General features: G+C 62.0%; 9 protein-coding genes across 9 annotated transcripts in view; 5 read left to right on the top strand and 4 right to left on the bottom strand.

Moving 5' to 3' along the window:
* Positions 1-1,984, top strand: part of F751_6420 (CCR4-NOT transcription complex subunit 3) — a gene marked incomplete at both ends in the record, with an annotated part of 5,440 nt that extends 3,456 nt beyond the window's left edge. The window contains 7 exons of the mRNA XM_011397475.1: positions 310-358; positions 531-635; positions 757-826; positions 1,144-1,227; positions 1,398-1,499; positions 1,639-1,689; positions 1,877-1,984. Coding sequence (XP_011395777.1) covers positions 310-358; positions 531-635; positions 757-826; positions 1,144-1,227; positions 1,398-1,499; positions 1,639-1,689; positions 1,877-1,984 — 569 coding nt within the window. The remainder of the gene's footprint in view (positions 1-309; positions 359-530; positions 636-756; positions 827-1,143; positions 1,228-1,397; positions 1,500-1,638; positions 1,690-1,876) is intronic.
* A 289-nt stretch (positions 1,985-2,273) lies between these two features.
* F751_6419 (UPF0586 protein C9orf41-like protein) lies at positions 2,274-4,603 on the bottom strand (the record flags this gene model as incomplete). Its single annotated transcript, XM_011397474.1, has 9 exons — positions 2,274-2,337; positions 2,510-2,688; positions 2,882-3,036; positions 3,190-3,292; positions 3,404-3,493; positions 3,619-3,802; positions 4,021-4,245; positions 4,360-4,434; positions 4,545-4,603. 9 exons carry the CDS (start codon positions 4,601-4,603, stop codon positions 2,274-2,276), a joined length of 1,134 nt encoding a protein of 377 aa, XP_011395776.1.
* A 1,818-nt stretch (positions 4,604-6,421) lies between these two features.
* On the top strand, positions 6,422-7,985 carry F751_6418 (Immunoglobulin-binding protein 1; the record flags this gene model as incomplete). The annotated part of the gene is made up of 4 exons (XM_011397473.1): positions 6,422-6,668; positions 6,914-7,115; positions 7,309-7,607; positions 7,765-7,985. 4 exons carry the CDS (start codon positions 6,422-6,424, stop codon positions 7,983-7,985), a joined length of 969 nt encoding a protein of 322 aa, XP_011395775.1.
* Positions 7,986-8,469: 484 nt separating this feature from the next.
* F751_6417 (hypothetical protein) lies at positions 8,470-9,508 on the top strand (the record flags this gene model as incomplete). Its single annotated transcript, XM_011397472.1, has 4 exons — positions 8,470-8,538; positions 8,637-8,719; positions 8,824-9,079; positions 9,260-9,508. 4 exons carry the CDS (start codon positions 8,470-8,472, stop codon positions 9,506-9,508), a joined length of 657 nt encoding a protein of 218 aa, XP_011395774.1.
* A 191-nt stretch (positions 9,509-9,699) lies between these two features.
* Positions 9,700-11,591, bottom strand: F751_6415 (hypothetical protein; the record flags this gene model as incomplete). Its single annotated transcript, XM_011397470.1, has 6 exons — positions 9,700-9,705; positions 10,134-10,203; positions 10,435-10,577; positions 10,796-10,902; positions 11,114-11,284; positions 11,486-11,591. 6 exons carry the CDS (start codon positions 11,589-11,591, stop codon positions 9,700-9,702), a joined length of 603 nt encoding a protein of 200 aa, XP_011395772.1.
* On the top strand, positions 10,438-10,632 carry F751_6416 (hypothetical protein; the record flags this gene model as incomplete). Its single annotated transcript, XM_011397471.1, has 1 exon — positions 10,438-10,632. The coding sequence occupies one exon, from the start codon at positions 10,438-10,440 to the stop codon at positions 10,630-10,632; it is 195 nt and encodes a 64-aa protein (XP_011395773.1).
* Positions 11,592-12,045: 454 nt separating the features above from the next.
* On the bottom strand, positions 12,046-15,469 carry F751_6414 (Transmembrane 9 superfamily member 3; the record flags this gene model as incomplete). The annotated part of the gene is made up of 9 exons (XM_011397469.1): positions 12,046-12,131; positions 12,284-12,347; positions 12,506-12,549; positions 12,769-12,916; positions 13,096-13,237; positions 13,445-13,711; positions 14,030-14,897; positions 15,134-15,203; positions 15,383-15,469. The coding sequence occupies 9 exons, from the start codon at positions 15,467-15,469 to the stop codon at positions 12,046-12,048; spliced, it is 1,776 nt and encodes a 591-aa protein (XP_011395771.1).
* A 1,253-nt stretch (positions 15,470-16,722) lies between these two features.
* On the top strand, positions 16,723-18,529 carry F751_6413 (Choline/ethanolamine kinase; the record flags this gene model as incomplete). Its single annotated transcript, XM_011397468.1, has 5 exons — positions 16,723-16,851; positions 16,945-17,415; positions 17,652-17,825; positions 17,955-18,302; positions 18,440-18,529. 5 exons carry the CDS (start codon positions 16,723-16,725, stop codon positions 18,527-18,529), a joined length of 1,212 nt encoding a protein of 403 aa, XP_011395770.1.
* Positions 18,530-18,912: 383 nt separating this feature from the next.
* The window catches only part of F751_6412 (putative Xaa-Pro aminopeptidase 3), a gene marked incomplete at both ends in the record, with an annotated part of 3,358 nt that continues 2,626 nt past the window's right edge, over positions 18,913-19,644 (bottom strand). The window contains 2 exons of the mRNA XM_011397467.1: positions 18,913-19,019; positions 19,301-19,635. Of these exons, the coding sequence (XP_011395769.1) occupies positions 18,913-19,019; positions 19,301-19,635 (442 nt within the window). The remainder of the gene's footprint in view (positions 19,020-19,300; positions 19,636-19,644) is intronic.

Genomic DNA, 19,644 nt, shown 5'->3' with positions numbered 1-19,644 from the left:
GGGGGGCCGGGGGAGGAGGCGCCGGCCGACGCCCAGGCGGCCGCCGCTTCGCCGAGCGCCGCGAGCGCGGGTGAGCTGGCGGGCATCGCCTGGTCTGCCATGGATGCAGGCACGCGTGTCGCACTGTCGTCGGCATGCGACGAGACGCCGGGGGGCAGCCTGCGGCCAGGCGCCGCGGGTCCGTCTCCAGCCCTTTCCCTCGCGTCGCCAGTCCTGCCCCGACCTCACTCCTGTGTGGGACCTGCACGACAGCAAGCCACACGAGTGCTCAGACTGTTTCTTACCCTATCCCCCCACACGCAGCGTCAGGCACCCCCGTGACAGAGGCTGCTGCCCGTCCGCCCGCAAAAGCTGCAGAGTGAGTCTGGGGTCCCCGCGACACTGGCGACCCGCCAGGGAGGCACGGTGATGGGGCATGGAGACCACATGGAACAGCGCCACCGACAGCCCACCGGGGCACTGCATCCGGAATGCCCATGCGGTGTCGCTGAGTCTCAGGCCCGCGCACGCCCCTCCCCTTGCCGCTGCAGGGAGGCGCAAGCCGCGGGGCCGCCTTTCCAGTTGCAGGACCCGGGGACAAACGTCCTGGGGCCCATGGCCTGCATCCAGGCCCTGCACTGGTCCTTTGCCTCCAGGTCAGCGTGGCAGGGGGGGTTGGGGGGCAAACAGGAAAGGGGAAGAAGGCCGCCGGTGGACGGAGGCTCCAGGGCGTGGTGCCGGGGGTGCGACCAAACGCCCCATCCCGTGCCTGCGCAGGCCGACGGCCGACGACGCGATGTGGCGGGACCTGGGCGGCAACCTGTCTGGGCTGGAGCAGGCGTCCCTGGTGAGCCGCTGGAAGGGGGGAATGGTGGAGTGGGCCCGGCATGGCGGGCGGGCACTATGCAGGCCATCATGCCTCGACTCCGTGTGCATCAAAGGCCGCGGGGCGCGGGGCTGGCCAGGGCGAAGGGCCACCAGCGACCGGGGCCAGCCAGGGCAAAGGGCCACCAGCGCCCGGGGCCAGCCAGGGCGAAAGGGCACGAGCGCCTGGGGCCGGCCAGGGCGAAGGACCACGAGCGCCCGGGGCCTGCCATCTCCATCCCTGGGCAGCCTGACTGTGGCCCCTCCGCCTGATCCTCCCGACCTCCCCCCGACTCGCAGGCGCTGCAGTCCGGCACCGGCTCCGCCGTGCCGTTTGAGAAAGTCAAAGACGACGCGCTGTTCTTCGCCTTCTACTTCCAGCCGGTGCGAATGGGGCCCGGATTCACTTGGCGCAGGGAGGGGCCAGGAAAATGCCTCGGCAGACTGCTTGAGTGCGCACACGCCCAAGGGGTCTGTCATGGGCTCCTCCTTCTCCCCTCCCTGGTGTCCCCTGACTGACCTAGTCCCCCCCATCTGGTTGCCATGGAGCACAGGGCACGCTGCGGCAGGCTGCGGCGATCAAGGAGCTGCATGCGAGGGGGTGGCTGTGGCACACCACCCTGCACACCTGGATGACGAGAGCGGAGCAGCCCAAGGTGAAGGAGGCTGCGGCGCGGGCCGGCACCAGGGGAGATGGGGCAGGCTGCCTGCCTTTCCAACCACTGGAAAGGTGCATGGGGGTTGATGTTTGGCCTCTCAAGTGCCCTAGTCAATGAACCCCTCCACATCACGCAGGTCCTGGCGCCCACATATGAGCAGGGAGTGTTCTGTTATTGGGACTCCGAGGTGGGTGGATCTGGCAGCGATGGGCGGTCTGTCTGGGGAGTGAGTTGGGGGGGGGGGGGGGATGAGTTTGTGGAGATCCCTGCTTTCAGATCCGCGGCTCGCTGCGCGTGATCCAGGTGGGTGATTTTGGGGCTGTACGGAACACCAGCCCGCGCCCGATCCTCGATCCCTCGGCCATGTCCTGCAGTTGAGGGCAGGGCAGGAGGCGGGGCAGCCCATCTCAGGCTGGTCCTCGCACCTCACCGCCCCAACCTTTGTGCTGGACTACTCCTGCCTCGACACTGCTGTGGCATGAGGGTGGGGTCTTCCTCTGACGCTCGCTGCTGCTGCTGGTGGACTCTCTGGCCCAGTACTATGTAAGACCTCGAATCTGTGGTTCACAGGACGGGGTGGGAGGATTGCGCGGGAGGTAGTGCAGTGCGATCCTCGCGCAAATGCCAGGCTCAGTGTGCGCATGGTCCTCGCACGACTGTATCACGCCTGGCGGACAGCACGCTGGGGCAGTCATGCCAGGGCAATAGGGAACCGTCGCGGCATGGACAGTACTGATGAAGAGGCCGAACTCAACATGCCAGCCCTAGCGCTCAGCTGCCTGGCCCCTTGGTCATGGTCCAGAAGGAACATGTGTAGGTGCTCTCAAACATGCTCCTGTGACGGGGGTTGTGGGAAGGTGTGAACGGTTTGTGCAGCTTTAAACGCACAGGCTCTCACCCAGCAGACCATCACACACCTGTCCTAGCTCTGCAGAGGCTTTGGCGTAATTGCACAGCCGTGGGGCGCGTCGCCATGAGCCCCCCCTCCCAGCCACCCTCTCACTCACTGCCTGTTGCTCGCAAACGGTGCTTTGACTACATCCCTGCGCTGCATGACCAGTCCCAGCTGCCCAGCCACAGCCTCGATCTCCTCCAGAGACAGCTCGATGTTGGGCTCGTCAGGGCCTTCCTGGGGCTCGGCCCAGTGGTACAGCAGCGGCCCAAGATTGACCCAGGAGCCGCCGGGCTGCCGAGGGGGATCAGAAGGGGGAAGTCATGAATCTTAACTGCCCACGCCTCACGCTCCATGCAGGGAGAGGTCCTGGGCCATGCAGGAGCGGCGTCGAGCAGCATCCATCCGTCCCGACTTCCCATCCCTTGTCATGATGCCAGGGATCTGCTGCACCTCAATGCAGGGCCAGCCGGTATGCCATCCTTGCCTTCAGCACAGCGACGATGGTCTCTAGATAGTCGATGACGTTATGTGCAGTGTCTATGAAGAAGCAGGTGGCCACCACGTCAAAGACGGCCTGGTACTCTGGTCGCGCAAAGACCTCCACAAAGTCGCCCGCCACCATGCCCAGTTCCCCAGGCGCTGGTGATGACGAGGAGGGGTATGGGAGGAGGAAGGACAGGTATGCTCGTTGCTTTTTTACAGAGCGATCTGCACCCGCCTGGCATGCCCAGCATCCCCTCTGTTCGATTACGAACCCCAGTCCCCACACCCTCAACCCCCTAGTCCCAGCACCTGTCAGGTCTTCGGGCAGAACGTCTGGGATGGCCAGCCCCCGCAACTGGCTCGCCGACGTGAAGTGGTTGCAGCCAGAGTGGAGCCAGGGGTGCACCGTCCACTGTCGGTGGGTGCAAAGGGAGGTTTGTGGGGGATATGATGGCGTATTGGTTGGCCAACGCACCCAGGAGCCGCCAGCCAGGCATGCATGCAGACCCGCCCTCCTGCGCACCTGATGCAGTCGAGCGCTGTGATTCAGGACATAGGCTGAGGCCAGCAGCATGTAGAAGGAAAACTCATTTCCAAGCACATGATGGCCCATCTGCATGGGTGGCATACTTTCCGAAGTGAAGGGCTACCATGATGGCGGCAGGCTGGCTGACGATCGCTGACAGCACCCACAGGCTGCGATAACACTCCGTACCCCTCAGCATCCCTATCCCGCACCGAGCACAGGTCGGCACACAGCCTCCCCAGTCCAGCCCCAGGCACCAGGATGGACAGTGGGACCTGGCCCGGGGCCTGGCGGCTGGCGATGGACTCGACCTCCTGCATGATCCGTCCATAAGAGGCGGCCCGCTCTGCCGCCCCCTCCTCTGACCAATCTCTCATCAGGTTCTTCAAGACGTACCTGGCAAAGTTGGGGATGTGACGGGGCGTGATGAACAGCACACACTGTGTGAGCAGGGCAGGAAGCGGAGGACGGAGCTGAAAAGATTCACAGCAGGCAGGGCGTGCAAGATCAGGAACCATGCCGTCTTGTGAATCCGTTCTGCCGTGTCGCCACCCGCCCTTATACCACCGATGTCCAGAACAAAGCAAGCACTCTCACCCTGGCATTGATCCCACCTGACTTTCTCGACGTCCTGGGGGAGAACCCGGCCATTGACACCCGCTGCATACTCCTCTGCGGCGCTCAGAGCCCCAGGAAGGAAGGGAGAGGAGTTGGGGCCCTCCTCGAGGAGCTGAGTCAGCATAGACCGCAAAAAGATGTGGTTGTGCTGCACTCCCTGGGATGCCTGCCGAAGGTGGGCATGGAAGTGGGGCAGCAGGTCCTTATGTGCCTGCTTCAGCCTGCAGGGTGGGCGTGGCTCCCAACGTCAATCCTTCAAGTGCACTGGATCAATCAACAGCAGCCATCCTCGGGCCATTGTGCAAGAAACCCCAGACTGCCTGCACGCCTCCCACCTGGAGAAATCACGTCCTTTGATCATCAGGTCAAGGTCTGCGGTGTGTTTGTACTCGCTGAAGGCGTGGATGATCCTGCGAGGGAGGCAATCGAATCGGGGCTTGCTGTGAGGAGGAGCACCCACCGGTATGTCTCTCCTATATCCCCTCTTCCCATCAGAGCGAGCCCACAGACTCCCGGTCACCTGCCCAGGGCTTCACGCTCGAGAGTAGCTGTGTCAGCTTCATTGTCATGAGGATCCATGCCTGGATCCCCTAGCCTTGCGTCTTGTAGCCCCTGTGCCGTCTCGTATCGACAACCAGCTACCACCACAATCTGTGCGCTCGGTGCTTACACGTGACTATCTGTACTTGTCACAGACAGCATATCGAATTGGAGCCAGCAAAATTTCGGCTTATCCACATGCTTCGATGCATCGCGACAGCCTCCATGAGTTCGTAATGATCCCCGCCGGGCTTGCAAAGGGGCGCGCGCTGTTACACAAGGCCAAAAATTCTGAACAATCAGAATTCGCTGCACATGTTGCTATGAGGTTGCATCAAACAAAGGCTGCAAAGCAAGATTCAGGCTGGGCTCCCGGCGCCTCGCCACCGATGAACGAGGACACCAGTCGTCACAGCCAACGCTGCAAACACAAGGCCACTGGACACCCTGTGCCTCGTCAGCAGAGTGGAGAGTTGTGCCAGGGTAGATTCCCCTGCGCCATTCCCGGTCTCATTCTCGGCGCCAGTACCGGTCTGTGAACTAACTCCACCTGAGGTACCTTCAGGCAGAGAAGAGTCCTGGGGTGCCAGGGTCGCCTGGTCCAGGAGTGGGTGGATGAGGTACTGCCGCACCATGTCTACCAGTGCACTCTCGTTCTGAACGATATCTGAGTCAACAGGAAAGGGAGAGAAAGGAGGGCTGAGCGAGTCCTGTCGGATATTGGCTTACGTGTCTTGCGGGAGGACCAGATGGTGTGACCCATCTCCCCTCCAGTCTTCCTTCCTCCTTGTTCCCCCCCACCTCGCCAGCTCCGGTCCACAGTGGGACCGGCCACCGTGTATTTCTGAAGCTGGAGGCCAAGGACCTGGATGTTGTGGGCCACTAGGGTACCATCTCGCAATACCTCGCTGGCATGGGCAAACATGCGGCCAGTCGCCGCATGCAAGGAGCAGTGCAGCCTGAAACCATTGGCCATGTCATCCCTACGACAAAAGATGGGAATGGGGTTTAAGAAACTGGCTCTGTATTACCCACAGGAAGGTTGCCAGGCTGACACAATCTGGGTGTGTAATGTGCCTTGTTTGCAACAGCTTCTGCACGTATTTCCCCCCTCACTGCCAACCATCACGACCGTTCGTGCCTGGTGTATTGGAACACCCATTCAGTGGGCAGCCGCGACTCCCATTCTGGTGGAGGGAGCCAGGGATTGCGTTGACGCTTGCCAGCATTATCTAGTACTCCAAACTTTGCCTCTGCAAATATGCCTGCAGGGAGGGGTGCGCCATCGACCGACGATTGTGACTTGCGCAGCCATCTAGCCTGGGGAAGCCTTCCGTAGAACGAATGTTGTCGCCAACGTACTCACAATGGATTGCAAGGGAGAGCTGAGCCCCACCATTGGTCCAGCGCAGTCGCCTGGGGTCGGGGATGGCCTTGCCGAGCAGGGCATGCAGATCTGTCATCAGGATCGACAATGGTATTTATCATTTCTATGATATAAGAATGTTATGCATCACCACAATGTAGCATACTGATCGGGTGTAAATGTGCGACGTGATCTCCTGATTCAAGAGGCGGAACGGCCTGGGGATGCTGCGCATGCTCTACCACGAACTCGGTCCGACACACTGCCATGCGAGAGCAGGGAGATCTGCATGCTTGCTTTCAAATCATTTCTTATGGAGTGTGAGCCATAGCATTCCTCCTGCGGAACCTCTAGAAGCTGGGGCGCACCCCCGCTGACGACATGGCTGTAGACGGGGTGGAGTCACAGGTGCGCAGCATTACAATTTTATACTATCAGGCGTCCACGCATGGCTCTTTCATTTACACCTCACTGCAAATCTGATTCAGGGTATGTCCTTGGCGACGGCGTTCAGAGACATACAGACCCTGCTCAAGCGCATTGACGGCACCACCGAGCCCTCCAGCAAGCTGGCACTCCAACGAGAGGCTCTGTCCCTCATCAACGCCACCTCCCAGCGAGTGGAGTCGTCTGGGCTGTTCTCCACAAACGAAGAGGTCGACGATCTCGCCACGGCAGACATCCGGTACCTTCTCCTCCCTGCTTATAGAGGGAGCATTCTCTCTTCCTTCATTACAGGTTGGCCAGGGGGACAGTGCTGCAAATCATGTAGTGATGTCAACTTCTCAACGCGTTAATTATTATTCCATGCCGTATTCATTCTTGCATAGCATCCTGGAGAAGGGTGGCAGAATGTCTTACATTTTGTGCTGTTGTAATGCAGCGTGAAGCAGCAGCAACCCCCCAATTTCGACACCTCTATGTTATGGCAATGCAATCCATCCCTGAAGCAACCCCCCCCACACACATCTACTCATGCTCAGAGTCCCGGGACCAGAGGAAGACGGTGCTCTTGGCGGCACGGGCCTCCTTCAGCGCCTTCCTCCTCCGGCTCGTCCAGTATAAAATGCTCGCTGGCACAGCAAACGAGGCTGCCGCTCAAATCCTCGATCAGGAGCGCGAGGGAGAAGCCCTGCCATTGGATGCCGCCACGGTGCGGCAACGCAAGATAACCTTCTTCAAGAGGTGGGTGGTGAGGCACCTTGCACAGGTTTGTGCTGGCCTTAGGTGTTGACCATAGTGGCTGAGTCTACACAAGGGGGGGCATTTGGCAAGCCTGCTCCAGTGCATCCATTGATACCTCCATCACATTACAAACCCATCCCGCCAAGGCTCCTTCTCTGCCCTCTCACCATGCTCGTACCCCTCTCATAAACAGGAGAAAGGAGCTTGCTGCGCTGCTGGAGAGGGAGGGGACCATGGAGGATGCAGATCTCAGGGAGGCATCGGATGAAGATGCCAGGCGAAGAGCCTGGCTCTTGCACCTCGAGTCTGCAGCGCTGGCAGCTATTGATGACGTGGCAATGATCGATGGGGAGGTGCCCCTCCTCAAGCATGCCTCGTCCCTGCCGACGGCGCCGGGGGGGGGGGCTGTGGGTGTCGCAGACCGGCGCCGCACCGAGAAAGCGGGCGAGCTCTTGCAGGGACTGCGTGGGGTGGTCCAAGGCCTGCAGCATGGTGCGCTGGAGACCGGGCTTGGTGCATTGGTTGCATGGGTGACATGTGCTGACAATGCTTGACCAGTTTGTGTTTGACATGCTGATCCCTCCTCCCGGTTGATCACCATACTGCTTCCCTCATGTCCACCTCCCAGCACTGCTTTCCCTTGCCGCAGGTGAGCGTCAGCAGGTGCGTGACAACGTGTTCAAGCCCAGTCACATCCTGCCCACGATGAGCGTTGAGCAGTTTGGGGAGCTGGAGGCGCGGGCGGCTGCTCAGCGTGCGCAACGTGAGGAGGAAGCGGCGAGGGAGAAGGCCAGGGCGGAGGCTGGCCGGCGGTCAGATGATGAGGATGACGACGCTGCTGCAAAGCAAAAGGTACTGGTGTGGAGTTAGGGCGTTTGAGCTCTGGTTTGATTGTTGATGGGAGCGCTGGGGTGTGTGAATGCTGGTGAGATGGCAGCATATCCTCAGCACCAGCGCTATGTAGGCGTGCAGCAGCGCATACTCCAGGCATGGGAGGAGCAATCACCTGGACAACACGTGATAAGGGAGTCTGTGCCCTCTCATTACACAGGAGCGGAGCATGGACGACTGGAAGGATGATAATCCTCGGGGGTGGGGAAACAGCAAGCTTAGACCATGTGGATGAGGAGGGGAAGGGCGATATCGCTCCATCACTCTAAACGTTCATAAACGTACTCGCATGCCTCAGGAGGAAAATTCGCTCACTGATCTTTTCACCATGTATATTTGCAAGTGACTGAGTTCTCGTATTTGTCAGATTCTCGCTTGTACCATTCAAGAAGTGCTCTTACGGGTGGCAAGTGATCTCCCGGGAGGCCGACAACTTCGTAATCAGCATCCGTGCGCGCGATCCATGGCAACCCCAGCAAGCATAAAGAGCGTGTTGATGGGTTCGGGAAAAGGGGAGATGAACCTGGCTGCGGTGAGTTTTGGATTGGGGGGCGCAGGGAGGGAGGGGTTCTACCAGTACTCAGGCTGGCTCCTGCCACAACCTGGTTACCGGCCACCGACCCCGCGCAGGTTCGATCTCGGGCGGAGGAGCTGCGCCGTTCCATTGATCAGCTCATGCACGCCCTTAGTGTTGCTGCCAGCCGGGTGCAATGGTGAGGCGATGGGGGGCAGCAAACCTGGGGACCCACCTGATTCTGTTCAGGGAAGACCCTCAGCATGCCTCCGGTCTCAACCCCCACCCCTCCTGTCACAAAAGGTCCGATGCCCTGGAGCGGTATGGGGTGCTCAACGTGCAGTGGCAGCAGCTGGAGGAGGAACTGCGCCCCCTGCTGAAGCACTATGTGGCGCACCCCATCTCTGTCAACCAGTCCAATGCCCACGTCCTCCCCATCCTCCTGGCCAGCAAGGCCCTGCCAGAGATGGAGGCACGGGATGCGGAGCTGCTGGAGGGGCTGCATGCGGCCACCGGCACCTCGGGGCTGCCCCCGGAGCAGCAGCTGGCGCTGATCATGGTGAGAGGCTTGCATGGAAGGCGCTTGTAGGGGCTAATGAGGTCGGAGAGGGGGTCTGGCTGCGTCCCGGCCCACTGGCCCCCTATTTCCCAATCTCTGTCTAGCATGGAACACGCCCTTTCCACTCAAACCAAGGTATCTGCATTCACAGTACCCTCCGCGCCATGTGATACCATGTAGGAGCACTCCGAGGCGCTGTGTCGAGCCATAGATGGCGTCACGGCTGCCGGTGGGCCGCTGGACCCCCGAGGCCCCGTGAGGTCTGCGTGGCAGCGCAGGGCGCAGGCCACACGGGCGGCCTCAGGCACCGCCGCGTCCGCACCCTCCCAAAACCCCGCGAGCGGGGGAGCCTTTGGGCAGAGCAGGCCCCGGAGCCTGGAGGGGCCGGCGCTCCTCCTGGCGGTCGCAAGCTACGGCCATGGCCTGTGAAATCCTGATGAAAATGAACCTTCCCTGTCCCTTGCTGGGCCCCTTTCACCGCCCTCACTGTCTTGCCGGTCCCTGCTGCCTTCACACAGACACCTGACTCTTCAGCTGACCATCTGGATCACGTCTGTGCCTTGCAGTGAGTGGGCCTTGCGCGTGGTCTGCAGTAGCCTGCTCTGGCCTTGAAATGCAGGTCACACCTGGCAGAGTGATGATTGGGGAGAAAGAGAATGCACTGTGCATTGTGTATATGCAGGGGCAGTATGGCCAGCCATGCTTGGCCAAGGGCTCCGCCCCAAGTATGGTTGGATATCAGAGGTGCTGTGGTGCAAATGGAGGAAGAAAAGGACACCAAGGATCACCGTCAGGTCGAGGGCTGCTGTTGAGCAGCGCCGAGGGGCGGCGGCGGCGGCAACGGCGGCGGCGGCTGCAGCTTCTCGCCTGGCTCAGCCTTGCCCGCGGCGGGCGGGTCTGCCGTGGCGGCGGCCCCCCCCGCGGCCTGCGCCGGCGCCTGGCCCGGCGTCGGTGGGGTGCTCTTGGGCAGGAGGTGGGTGGAGGCCAGCAGCTCGGCCTCGTCGGCGGCCCGTAGCGCCTCATGCTCCGCCAGCCAGCTGCCATCCACGGGCACGATGTCCATGGCCAGCATGATCCCCACCTCGATCACGGTAGTGATGAGCAGCGCAGTCACCCCCAGGATCCTGTGCGTCGGGGTTGGGGCGTGGAGGAGGGGGTGACGTTCTGGGAATAGTGGTTGCGGGACAAGGGTATCCCTCTTCAGATCTGCTCGCCCAGGCGGATGGGCGCAGCCGTGCACCGCTGGACTGGGTCTCCCAGGCTCAGACAGTCTTGCGTGCGCTGCGACAGGGTGTCCAGGTCTGCACACGCCACAGGGACTAGCCGGGCCAGCAGCACGAGAACCCCAGCCTCACCACATGATGGCCGGAAGGAAGAGGAAGAGGAAGCGCAGGCCCAGCGAAAAGTACATGGAGGAGCGCTTGATGAAGACGCGCGTGAGTTTGAGGAGGTGGGAGTACTTGATCGGGTTCCCCGCCACCACCTGGATGACAAACATCTGCAGCAGTGGGGTGGATGAGGTACTTGGGGTACTGCGAAGTTCATCGACATGATGATTTGGCTCGCCACGTCCCAAGGGACGCCGGGCACACCACTTTACGAGGCGGCCGAGGCGTCCAGAAGATGAATACAGGCAGGCAACCTGGGGGCAACGGTCAGTTCAGGGACTGGTAGCTCCCCATCCCCACGCAGATGAAAGCACCCAAGAAGGCTCACCAGGTGCAGGGAAAACCTTACAAACTGGGCCAGGCACATGACAGACAGGAGTAGGGTGCCCAGCGCCAAGGCCAGCTTGAACTGGGGGCTGGCGATGGACTTTCCGTCTGCGAGGGTGGGGTGTGAGTGGGTGGGGCAGGCATGCGGAGAGTGGATGATGCTGGATGCGAATGCTTGAGCCTTGCTCACGGGCGCATCACGGTGAAACCCACATGCGTTTTCTTGCTTGGGCATCTGCGCGAGGAGCCCCTCCAGCCGGTCATACATGACTCAGACAGCAGCCATCCAGCTTCATGCAGTCACACCAGGCCCACTCACCTCCTGTGATGGGGTCATCATTGCCAAACATGGCTACTTGCTGCAGCTGCTCCGGATTGGTCATGATGGCCAGCGTTCGCGAGGCCAGCTGGGCAGCTGCTGTGCCAAGGATGGTTGCCCCCAGGGAGCCATTCCTCAGCCCCTGGATGGCAGTGATGCCCTCCTTTGGATCTGTGGATTTGGGGAGGCCACGGGTGTTGGAGGCGAGTCCCAGTTTGCACATTGGCATACACCAATAAGCTCCCACCCTCAGCAACCTCCCTCCCGGTCTCAAGTCTCATCAATCCCGCGAGCAAGTGGTCAATCAGGGACATTCATGAATGCATGCCCCAACCGCCAGCACTCTGGAGTCAATCTGCCCGATTTCCCCACCTGACATCATGCGGATCGCCCACTCCTTCCGGCACTCCACCCCCACGCTCCACATGGAGACGTGCCGCCTGAAGATCCCCTTCTTTCCTATCAAGAAATACTGCATGTTGTAGATCAATAGAACTGTGCCGCACAAGGCGACTATGACGACCTCGGCCACCTGATTGGATTCCATCTTGGGCCGGCCAGGGTTGAGGAAGGGTGTCTAAGAGCCGCAGCGCACGGCCCGATGCCAACACGAGCGGGCTGCAGGCGCGAGAACAAGTCTCACAATCGCAGTTTCGGTGGTGCAACAGCGAATCCGTCCCTGAGCATGCGACAGGCATGTACAGGTGGAGCTTGAAACCGTCCGACCCTCCCCGCACATGCTGCGCGTTCAAAGTGCCAATTGATGTCTTGCTGGCGCTGCGGTTGTCGCCCTCCCGACGACCCCACAGCCCCATCTTCTTTTCGTTTTTCATGCAAATCTTGTAGCAGAAGCGAAGGAAAGGAGCGGCACTGGGTTTGCGCCAGGATGGGCTGGCATGGCGTGGCGCTGGAGAGCGCAGGTCGTGCTCGTTTCAATCGCACTTGATGTTGCGGTAGATGCGCCTCACGAACACACCTGCTCCCAGGTGCCCCACCGCCCCGCACATCACGCTCAGGCCTGCAGAGGGTGGGGTGAGTGGAAGGATGGTGGGAAGGACTGGCCCCGGAGCCGCTAGGGTGTCCAGGATGCCTCCCCTGCAAGGTTCAATCGAGGAGGCAAAGCACAAGTCGCAGCCTCGGGCCCTGGCACGTGCCCCTCACTAAACTCACCGACGCAGAACATGAGCGTGTAACCAAAGTAGAAGGCGGTCTGGAAGAAGCCGGTCATCTTGGTCTGCAGCAAGGTATGGTGCGGAAGGAAAGCTGGGTTTGGCTGTACCGAGGTGCAGGACATTCCTCTGGAAACGCCCTGCATGCCGTGAAATGCAGCAATCTCAGTCCCCGAACCAACCCCATCCGCCCCTGCATGCGTGCCTCCAGCAGACCACCCACCTTCCAGAAGAAATAGTGTACGCTGTAGAGGAACACGTACAGTGCTGCAGGGCAAGGGTTGGAGGGTAGCACACGAGTGAAAGAGCAGTCAAGCCATGATGTTGCTGCTGCTGAGCAACTCAAGCCTCCATCCCAGGCCTGCATGCATCCAGGCAGCTCGCTCCAGCAGGGGACCTACAGCTCCATTACAAACGCCCACGCAGCCCCTTCCTCCCTTCCCCCGCTCCGAAAGAAGGAAGGCCACCACCCCACTCCCCGCGCACATGTGGATGCCCCCGCCCCAAAGGAGGTCCAGTGCCAGTGGTAGTTCTCCGCGTTGAGCAGGAAGTAGGAGGCCACGATGGTCACGCAGATGGTGACGATGATCAGGATGAGGAACACCAGCAGGAAGAACCCATAGACATAGTATACCTGGGCGGGAGGAGGTTGTTGGGCATGGGAGGGGGCGTGGGTGCAGTGTGGATGCAGGGTGAGCCCAGCCAGGGTATCCGTGTGCACCCACCCCCGCAGTCCCGCCTGTGCCTTGTCCCCACAGCGCACGATGGCAGTCAGTTCGGGCCTACCCATCCGCTAGGACCCCCCCTGCCCACCTTGTAGTTCCAGAAGCTGGTGAACACAAAGTACATCTCGATGAAGATGGAGCCAAAGGGAAGCAGGCCTCCCACCAGGGCAATGACCAGGGGCCTCAGGTACCACTTCTTCTCCGGCACGGGGGACGGGATGCGCTTGATCCTGGGGGGAGATTGGAGAAGGGAGTGGGGTGAGGATGGAGGGCGTCGGCAAGGCCATGGCGGCGTCACGGGCAGCGACGGGGTGAGGGGGCCCCAGGTGGCGGGGGTGACGGGTGCTTTCGCTCCCTAGGCTTGGCCCTGATTGATCCCCTGTGCCCCCTCCCTCACTCCATCCCTTCCTTCCCCAGGATCACATCCACTGCTGCACCTGCAGGGGTAGTCGGGCGCGCCGTTCCAGTTGCGGCCCACCACGGTGCCGAAGAGGCAGAGGGGGAAGGAGAGGAACATCCAGATGAGGAGGACCACGACGATGGACCCAAAGGGCACGGCCGCCAGGGAGGAGTAGAAGATGGCGATGGTGTTGAGCACCGCCGCGATGGAGAAGCAGGTGAGGGGGAAGACGGTGGCGGTGAGCAGCATCGTCCTGATCCACAGCTTGCCGTCGTTGCGCGCGTAGAAGCCGCCGGAGACGTACCTTGGATGTGGAGGGGGGGAAGTTGGGCGGGGGGGGGGGGTTGGTTGGCGTGGGATGGGGCCCAGCGAGCAAACGGCCGGAAGAATGCTTGCCGTTCCGGGGCAGCGGTGGGAGGGCAGTGCAGCATGGGAGTCCTGGGCCCGGGCGCCGTCCCACCCAGCGCCACGCGCGCCGGAAGGCGCGGCTGTCGCCGCGCCCCCGCTCGCTGGAGGGCCCCCCGCGCACCCGCTCTCCACCGACCATCCACGCTCCGCTCCTCCACCAGGAGTTGCTCCCCCCCCGCCCCTCCCACCCCCCCCACACACGGCGTTCCCTCACCCGCCCACGAAGGAGGTGAGGGCGTAGCAGACGATGAAGACGGTGACGATGGTGCCGCGCTCGACGAAGAGCGTGCCCGCGATGGTGATGAGGATGACGGCGGCGACCAGCAGCGCCAGCTGCACCCCCGTCCCCGTCAGCGCGGCCAGCAGGTCGAGGCGGGCGGGGGGCCGGAAGACGTCGCCGTGCACGAGCTTCCAGCCGGACTCCTCGCCCACGTCCCGCTCCAGCGACTCGAGGTCGTCGCCGGCGTCGCCGCGCGTGTAGCGCGCGTAGTCGCGCCGCAGCGTGCGCAGCATGATCATGGCCACCAGGCCGGTGAGGAAGATGACCATCATGAAGGAGTTGAAGATGGAGAACCAGTGGATCTGGTGCTCGAAGAAGGAGTAGTCCAGGTAGCGCTCGAAGCGGCGGGCGTGGGGCGTGGCCACCGCATGCCAGGCCAGGGAGAGGGAGAAGTCGAGGGTGGTGCCGGAGGTCAGCGCCACGGGCGCCTCGCTGGTCAGGTTGACGTGGATCACGCGGTCCCCATTGTACGCGACGTCCAGCGTCTTGTGGGTGTAAATGTAGGTGGCCTCGCCGTCGCGCGCGGCCTCGGGGGGCGGGCCCACGAACCCCCAGATGGGCAGGTCGTCCAGGAAGAACTCGTACCAGTAGTGGCGGCGCACCGCCTCGATGAAGTCGCCGGTCTTGGCGTCGTCCAGGTGGACCGAGCACAGCGTGGCGCGCGCCGTGTCGCGGCGGAAGGCCATGTCCACCTGCGAGTCGATCAGCTCGTTGCCCTGCAGCACCTCGCCCAGACCGCCCCACTTGTGGCGCGGGGTCTCCCCTGGCTTGGGCTTGCAGAAGGGCAGCAGGTAGTAGTTGTCTGTGCGGCGCGGGGGGAGGTTTGGTTCAGGGGGGAGAGGGGCTGAAGGGGCTGGAGAATGCATGGGCAAATGCAGGGCAAGGGGCGGGTTGGAACCCCACTGCTTCCCACACGTGCCGGGGCTCCTGTCCATTCACACACACGACAGCCCAGACTCCTGGCAGCAAGCATGCTGCAACCCCCTGCATCCCATCTCCCCTCCCTCTCCAGCGCCCCTGCACCAAATTCCAGCTCACATGTTTCCTGGGGGTTGTTGTAGGGTCCCACTTTGTTCACCCACAGGGTGATGGGGTCGCCCACCTCATACTGCGGGGGTGGGGAGATCGGGGTGAGTCCCGGGGGCACCCACGAGCAGGGGCGAGCGTGATCAATTGACAAGATCAGATAGGGGCTCTGAAGGAGTCCGCGCATGACGTCCACCTCGTCCTGTGCCTGGAACCAGCAAGGTGGATGCTGGCCGGGCTGCATAGGCCCACCAGACGCACCCGGTGGGTGCTCTCGTCTCCAGCGACACACTGCCCCCACGCCAGCAAGACGGCGAGGGAGCAGCACAATTTCCACCGCAGCTCCATGTCAAGTCGGCAATCTAGACCCCGAGCATGTCAGCGGGTTCAAAGTATGGGGGATCCGGACGTGTCCGCTTTAGGAATGAGTTGCGTCGGGCACGGCGTCGATCTGCGGGTGTTTTATACCTCCTCAATCACGCGTGCTGAGTGAGGGAGCAGGATGACCAGTCGTGAGGCTGCGTGCGCAATGCATTCCATTCCACAGCACAGGTTTGCTGTCCCAATCCGCGCTTTCTTGAATCTTGATCTTGAGATGGGGACCTGTGTGTTGGGGTCGAGCCCATCCGGTGCACAACAGGCCATAGGGGGGGTTGGAAGCAGATTGCAGATCGAACCACTCGGCCTGTATAGTTTTGCGTTCAAGGCAACGTCTCTTGTGCGGGGGTGTATGATGCAAAGAGATGTTGGAAAGTGGCAGAATCATAGATGTGCACACTTCCTGGACAGACACCCCAACAGCAAAACACTGCTGCTTAGCACTACAGCCTCGCAAGCGCGTTGGGTGCATGTATGTATCACTCTGTTAGATAGTTGAGAGCAAAAGACGCAAGCCCAAGTGTGACCCAATCTTTGAGACCTTCCAGGATCTCTGCCTTTGCAGAGGCAAAAATTAAGGAGAAATCTCACGGTGAGCTTTACGCATGAAAAATGGTGTAGAATGCGAATCTTAATTCGTTGGGGATCTTGAAATGCTGCCGCTGCTGGGGTTTGAATGCAGTGTATATGCGATTCATACGAGAGTGTGTGACCCCTTGACATCAACTAGCGATCTAAACTCTGTCCAGTGCTTGTCAAGGATGTCCTGTTGCGACACTGATGCTGTAGAGGAACCCATGGATATGAGCATACGTCCCTTACAATTGCCTGCTATTCACCAAACCCCTTGACCCCTACTAGAAGCTACAATTGTCACTAAAGGGGTCAGACATATGCTCTCTCCAATGGGACTGCTTGCGCCTGATTCCGAGGGTTGACCTGGGGGATGAATACAAACTCACTCCCTGGATCCATTCTTAGCTTCCCACAGAATTGGAACGTCCCTTCGCCGCCTGCCGACGTGTCCATGCTGGGTTGTCGGAGCGCCTCCCTCTGTTTGCGGGTACTTGAGAGTCAAGCCCCACCATTCTAGTACACAAGCAACCTCACTTTGTAGCACCACCCAGCAAAGCTGACAGCAAACGCGCTTCGACGCTCTTGGATCGACTGTGCTAGTTGCAGAAGCATTACTGCTGCTGGCGGCACGCTCGTCGCGCACAGCCATGTCCGACCCGGCATGGAGCCCTGACGCCCGGGGAAAGACACTGACCAGACTCAACTCTCGGCGGGTGCTGGACAACCCCTCCAGGGAGCTGGGCCCCGTCTTCAACACCATCCCTGGCTGGGCAGAGGTGAGGGGGGTCCCGCACCTGCGCGGCACCGCCAGGCCAACTTCCACGAACGTCAAAACCAAATACATACTTCCACACGACACTGTATCCCAGGTGGACACCAGCACCGTGGTAACGGAGCGCATCTCCGGGGCCATGACGAACCTGGTGTTCCGCTCTACCTGCCCCACCGCGGAGGCGTACCCCACCGTCATCGTCCGGCTGTTCGGCCCGGGCAACTCCCTGTTCAGTCAGAAGGAGGAGCGGGACGTGTTTCTGCTGGCGGGCCAGACGGGCATCGGCCCGCGGTGCCTGGTGGAGTTCGAGGGTGGCAGGGTGGAGGAGTTCATCCCGGGGGCAACCCTGTCCGCGGCCACCATGCGCGCCCCCGAGATCGTGCAGCTGACGGCCACCGCCCTGGCCGTGTTCCACGTGCGCATGACGGCCCAGCGCGCCGCTCGCGGGGCCGTGGGGGCCAATGACCAGCCCGCCATCTTCCGGCGCATCGGCAAGTGGCACGCCACCGCCACCGGCCTGGCACCCGCCCTGCTGCAGGAGCTTGGCCTGGAGGACGTTATGGACGAGGTAAGCTGCCTTGAACCTTGGTTAAGGGAAGGGGGGTTGGGGAGGTGGTGTGGGCAGCCCTGCTGCCTCTGGATCGTGCTGTGAACTGATCCCAGGGCCTACATTGCATCGGAAGGGTCCACTCACCCCTGCCACTCCTTTGTGGCCCGCCCTCCTGATGTGTACCGTGCACCCCTTCCCCCTTCATCCCCCTCCACCACACACACACGTATGCACCACTCATCTACTCTCTTCAGGTGGCCCAGCTGCGGCGCTACCACGAGTCCACCTTCCCACTCTGGCTCGGCTTCTGCCACAACGATCTGCAGTACGGCAACATGCTCCTCTGCCCCGGCCGGGACGCATCGCCGCAGGGATCCCCCGCGGGCCCGGCCGAGGAGTCCGCCACGCCGCCGGGCAGCCCGCGCGCCGTGCTGGCGTCGGGCGACGCGCTGGGGCTCAGCTACCCCAGCGCAGACCCCGGTCTGGCGGCGGCGGCGGGCGGCGGCGACGCGACCCCGGAGCCCGGCTCGCCGCCCTCGCCCCGCGCGGCGACGGAGCACATACGCCTGATCGACTACGAGTACGCCACGTTGAACGACGTGGCCTTCGACGTGGCCAACCACTGGTGTGAGTACGCGGCCGACTACCACTCGGGGGAGGCCCACGTGCTGGACTTTGCCGCGCTGCCCGGGGATGAACAGAAGGCGGCCTTCGCGGAGGCCTACGCAGACGCCATGCTGGCACAGGCGGCGGCGGGGGCGGGCAGGCTGGCGGAGCGGGTCTGCGCTGGTGAGGTCGACGCCGGGTGCCGGGAGCACGGCGCCCTGGCCCGCCTGCTCGTGCAGAAGGCGGAGGCCTACGTCCCCCTGTCCCACCTGAAGTGGGGCCTCTGGGGCGTCATGCAGGTGTGTGTTGGGGAGGTTGTGTGGGGGAAGGGAGGCGGAATGCTATCAAGGGGAGGCAGACATGAGCAGCGGTAGTATCTGCGATCGCTGGGGTATTCCACTGACAGAAGCCCTCATCCTCGCTCAAACACCCACAGGCCCAGACCTCCGATGTCGACTTCGACTACCTGGAGTATGCGCGACAGAGGATCGCGCAGTACCACGCCACCAAGACACGGTACCTGTGAGATAAGCCAGACCCCTGGCAAGCCGTACATTCAAGTTGGGAGTGTGCTGGCGCGCTTGTTGCCGTCTGTCGCCGTCCCAGCGCGCTTGTTCAAGGAGTTCCCCATGTCCTCCCTTTCTTTTCCAGTTCCTAAGGTTCTATCTGTTGTGCACGCTGGGCGTCATGCCTTGAACTGCAGCCCGTGCCCATTGCTGAAGTCTGCCTATTGCGTCTTGCATCACCCTGCCGCCCCTCATCATCGTTTTGTCACTTGGTGTCCACCGCAAACACATGCAGCGCAAGCATGCACATGCAGTTGGGCAGTCGCAAGACATACAAGGGGGGTTGGGTGGCTGCGACCTCCACTGACCCAGCGGCTCCTCCCAGGGCAGCCTCTCAGTATCCTCAGGGTAGCTCCGGCTCGCCCTCCCCTCGGCCCCGCGCTATGAACTCCTCGATGCTGTCCGCATCGGTGGGCACACTGCGCGACAGCACTGAGCATCCCGGCGAGTCTGCGGCGAGGCAGGGCGAGGCTTGCGGTGGGTTAACACAGCGAAGTAAGGACCTATCGTGACAGCAGGCGCTCACCGCCTTTTCCATCAATGGGATCAGGGCGACAGACAGTCATCGATGCCCACGTCGACGGCTCCGGCATCCAAGACTCGGCGATCTCCGGCACACCCACGCGATGAGCATCGTGTACCAACCTGCCCTTCCTGCCTGTCCCAGCCCACGTCCTCACCCACCTCCCCACCCCTCACCCCTTGCTCAACCCACCCACTCTTCACCGCACCGTTGATCTGGACCACGTCCTCGATGCGCACGCCGATGCCGGCCAGCGCGCCGTACCGCTCCTGGTCCGAGATGTACAGCCCCGGCTCCACAGTCAGCGTGACCCCTGGCTGGAGGGGGGTGTCATGTGCCACACCCGGCACGTCGTGCGTGTCCAGGCCCAGCCAGTGGCCCACGCTGTGCGGGTAGAAAGCGCGAATGGCGCCCTGCGCGATGACGCCGGCGGAGCGCCCGGGGAGCAGGCCCAGGTCCGACACGCCCTCGGCCAGCAGCCGCACGCTCTGCTCATGCAGCTGGCGCAGCGTAGCCCCGGGCCGGCACCATTCAAGCAGCTGCCTGTGTTTG

The sequence above is a fragment of the Auxenochlorella protothecoides genome (assembly GCF_000733215.1).
Source record: "Auxenochlorella protothecoides strain 0710 unplaced genomic scaffold scaffold89, whole genome shotgun sequence".
NCBI lineage: Eukaryota > Viridiplantae > Chlorophyta > Trebouxiophyceae > Chlorellales > Chlorellaceae > Auxenochlorella > Auxenochlorella protothecoides.
Note: the sequence above shows the minus strand (reverse complement) of the source record. Positions and strands in the feature narration are given on the sequence as shown.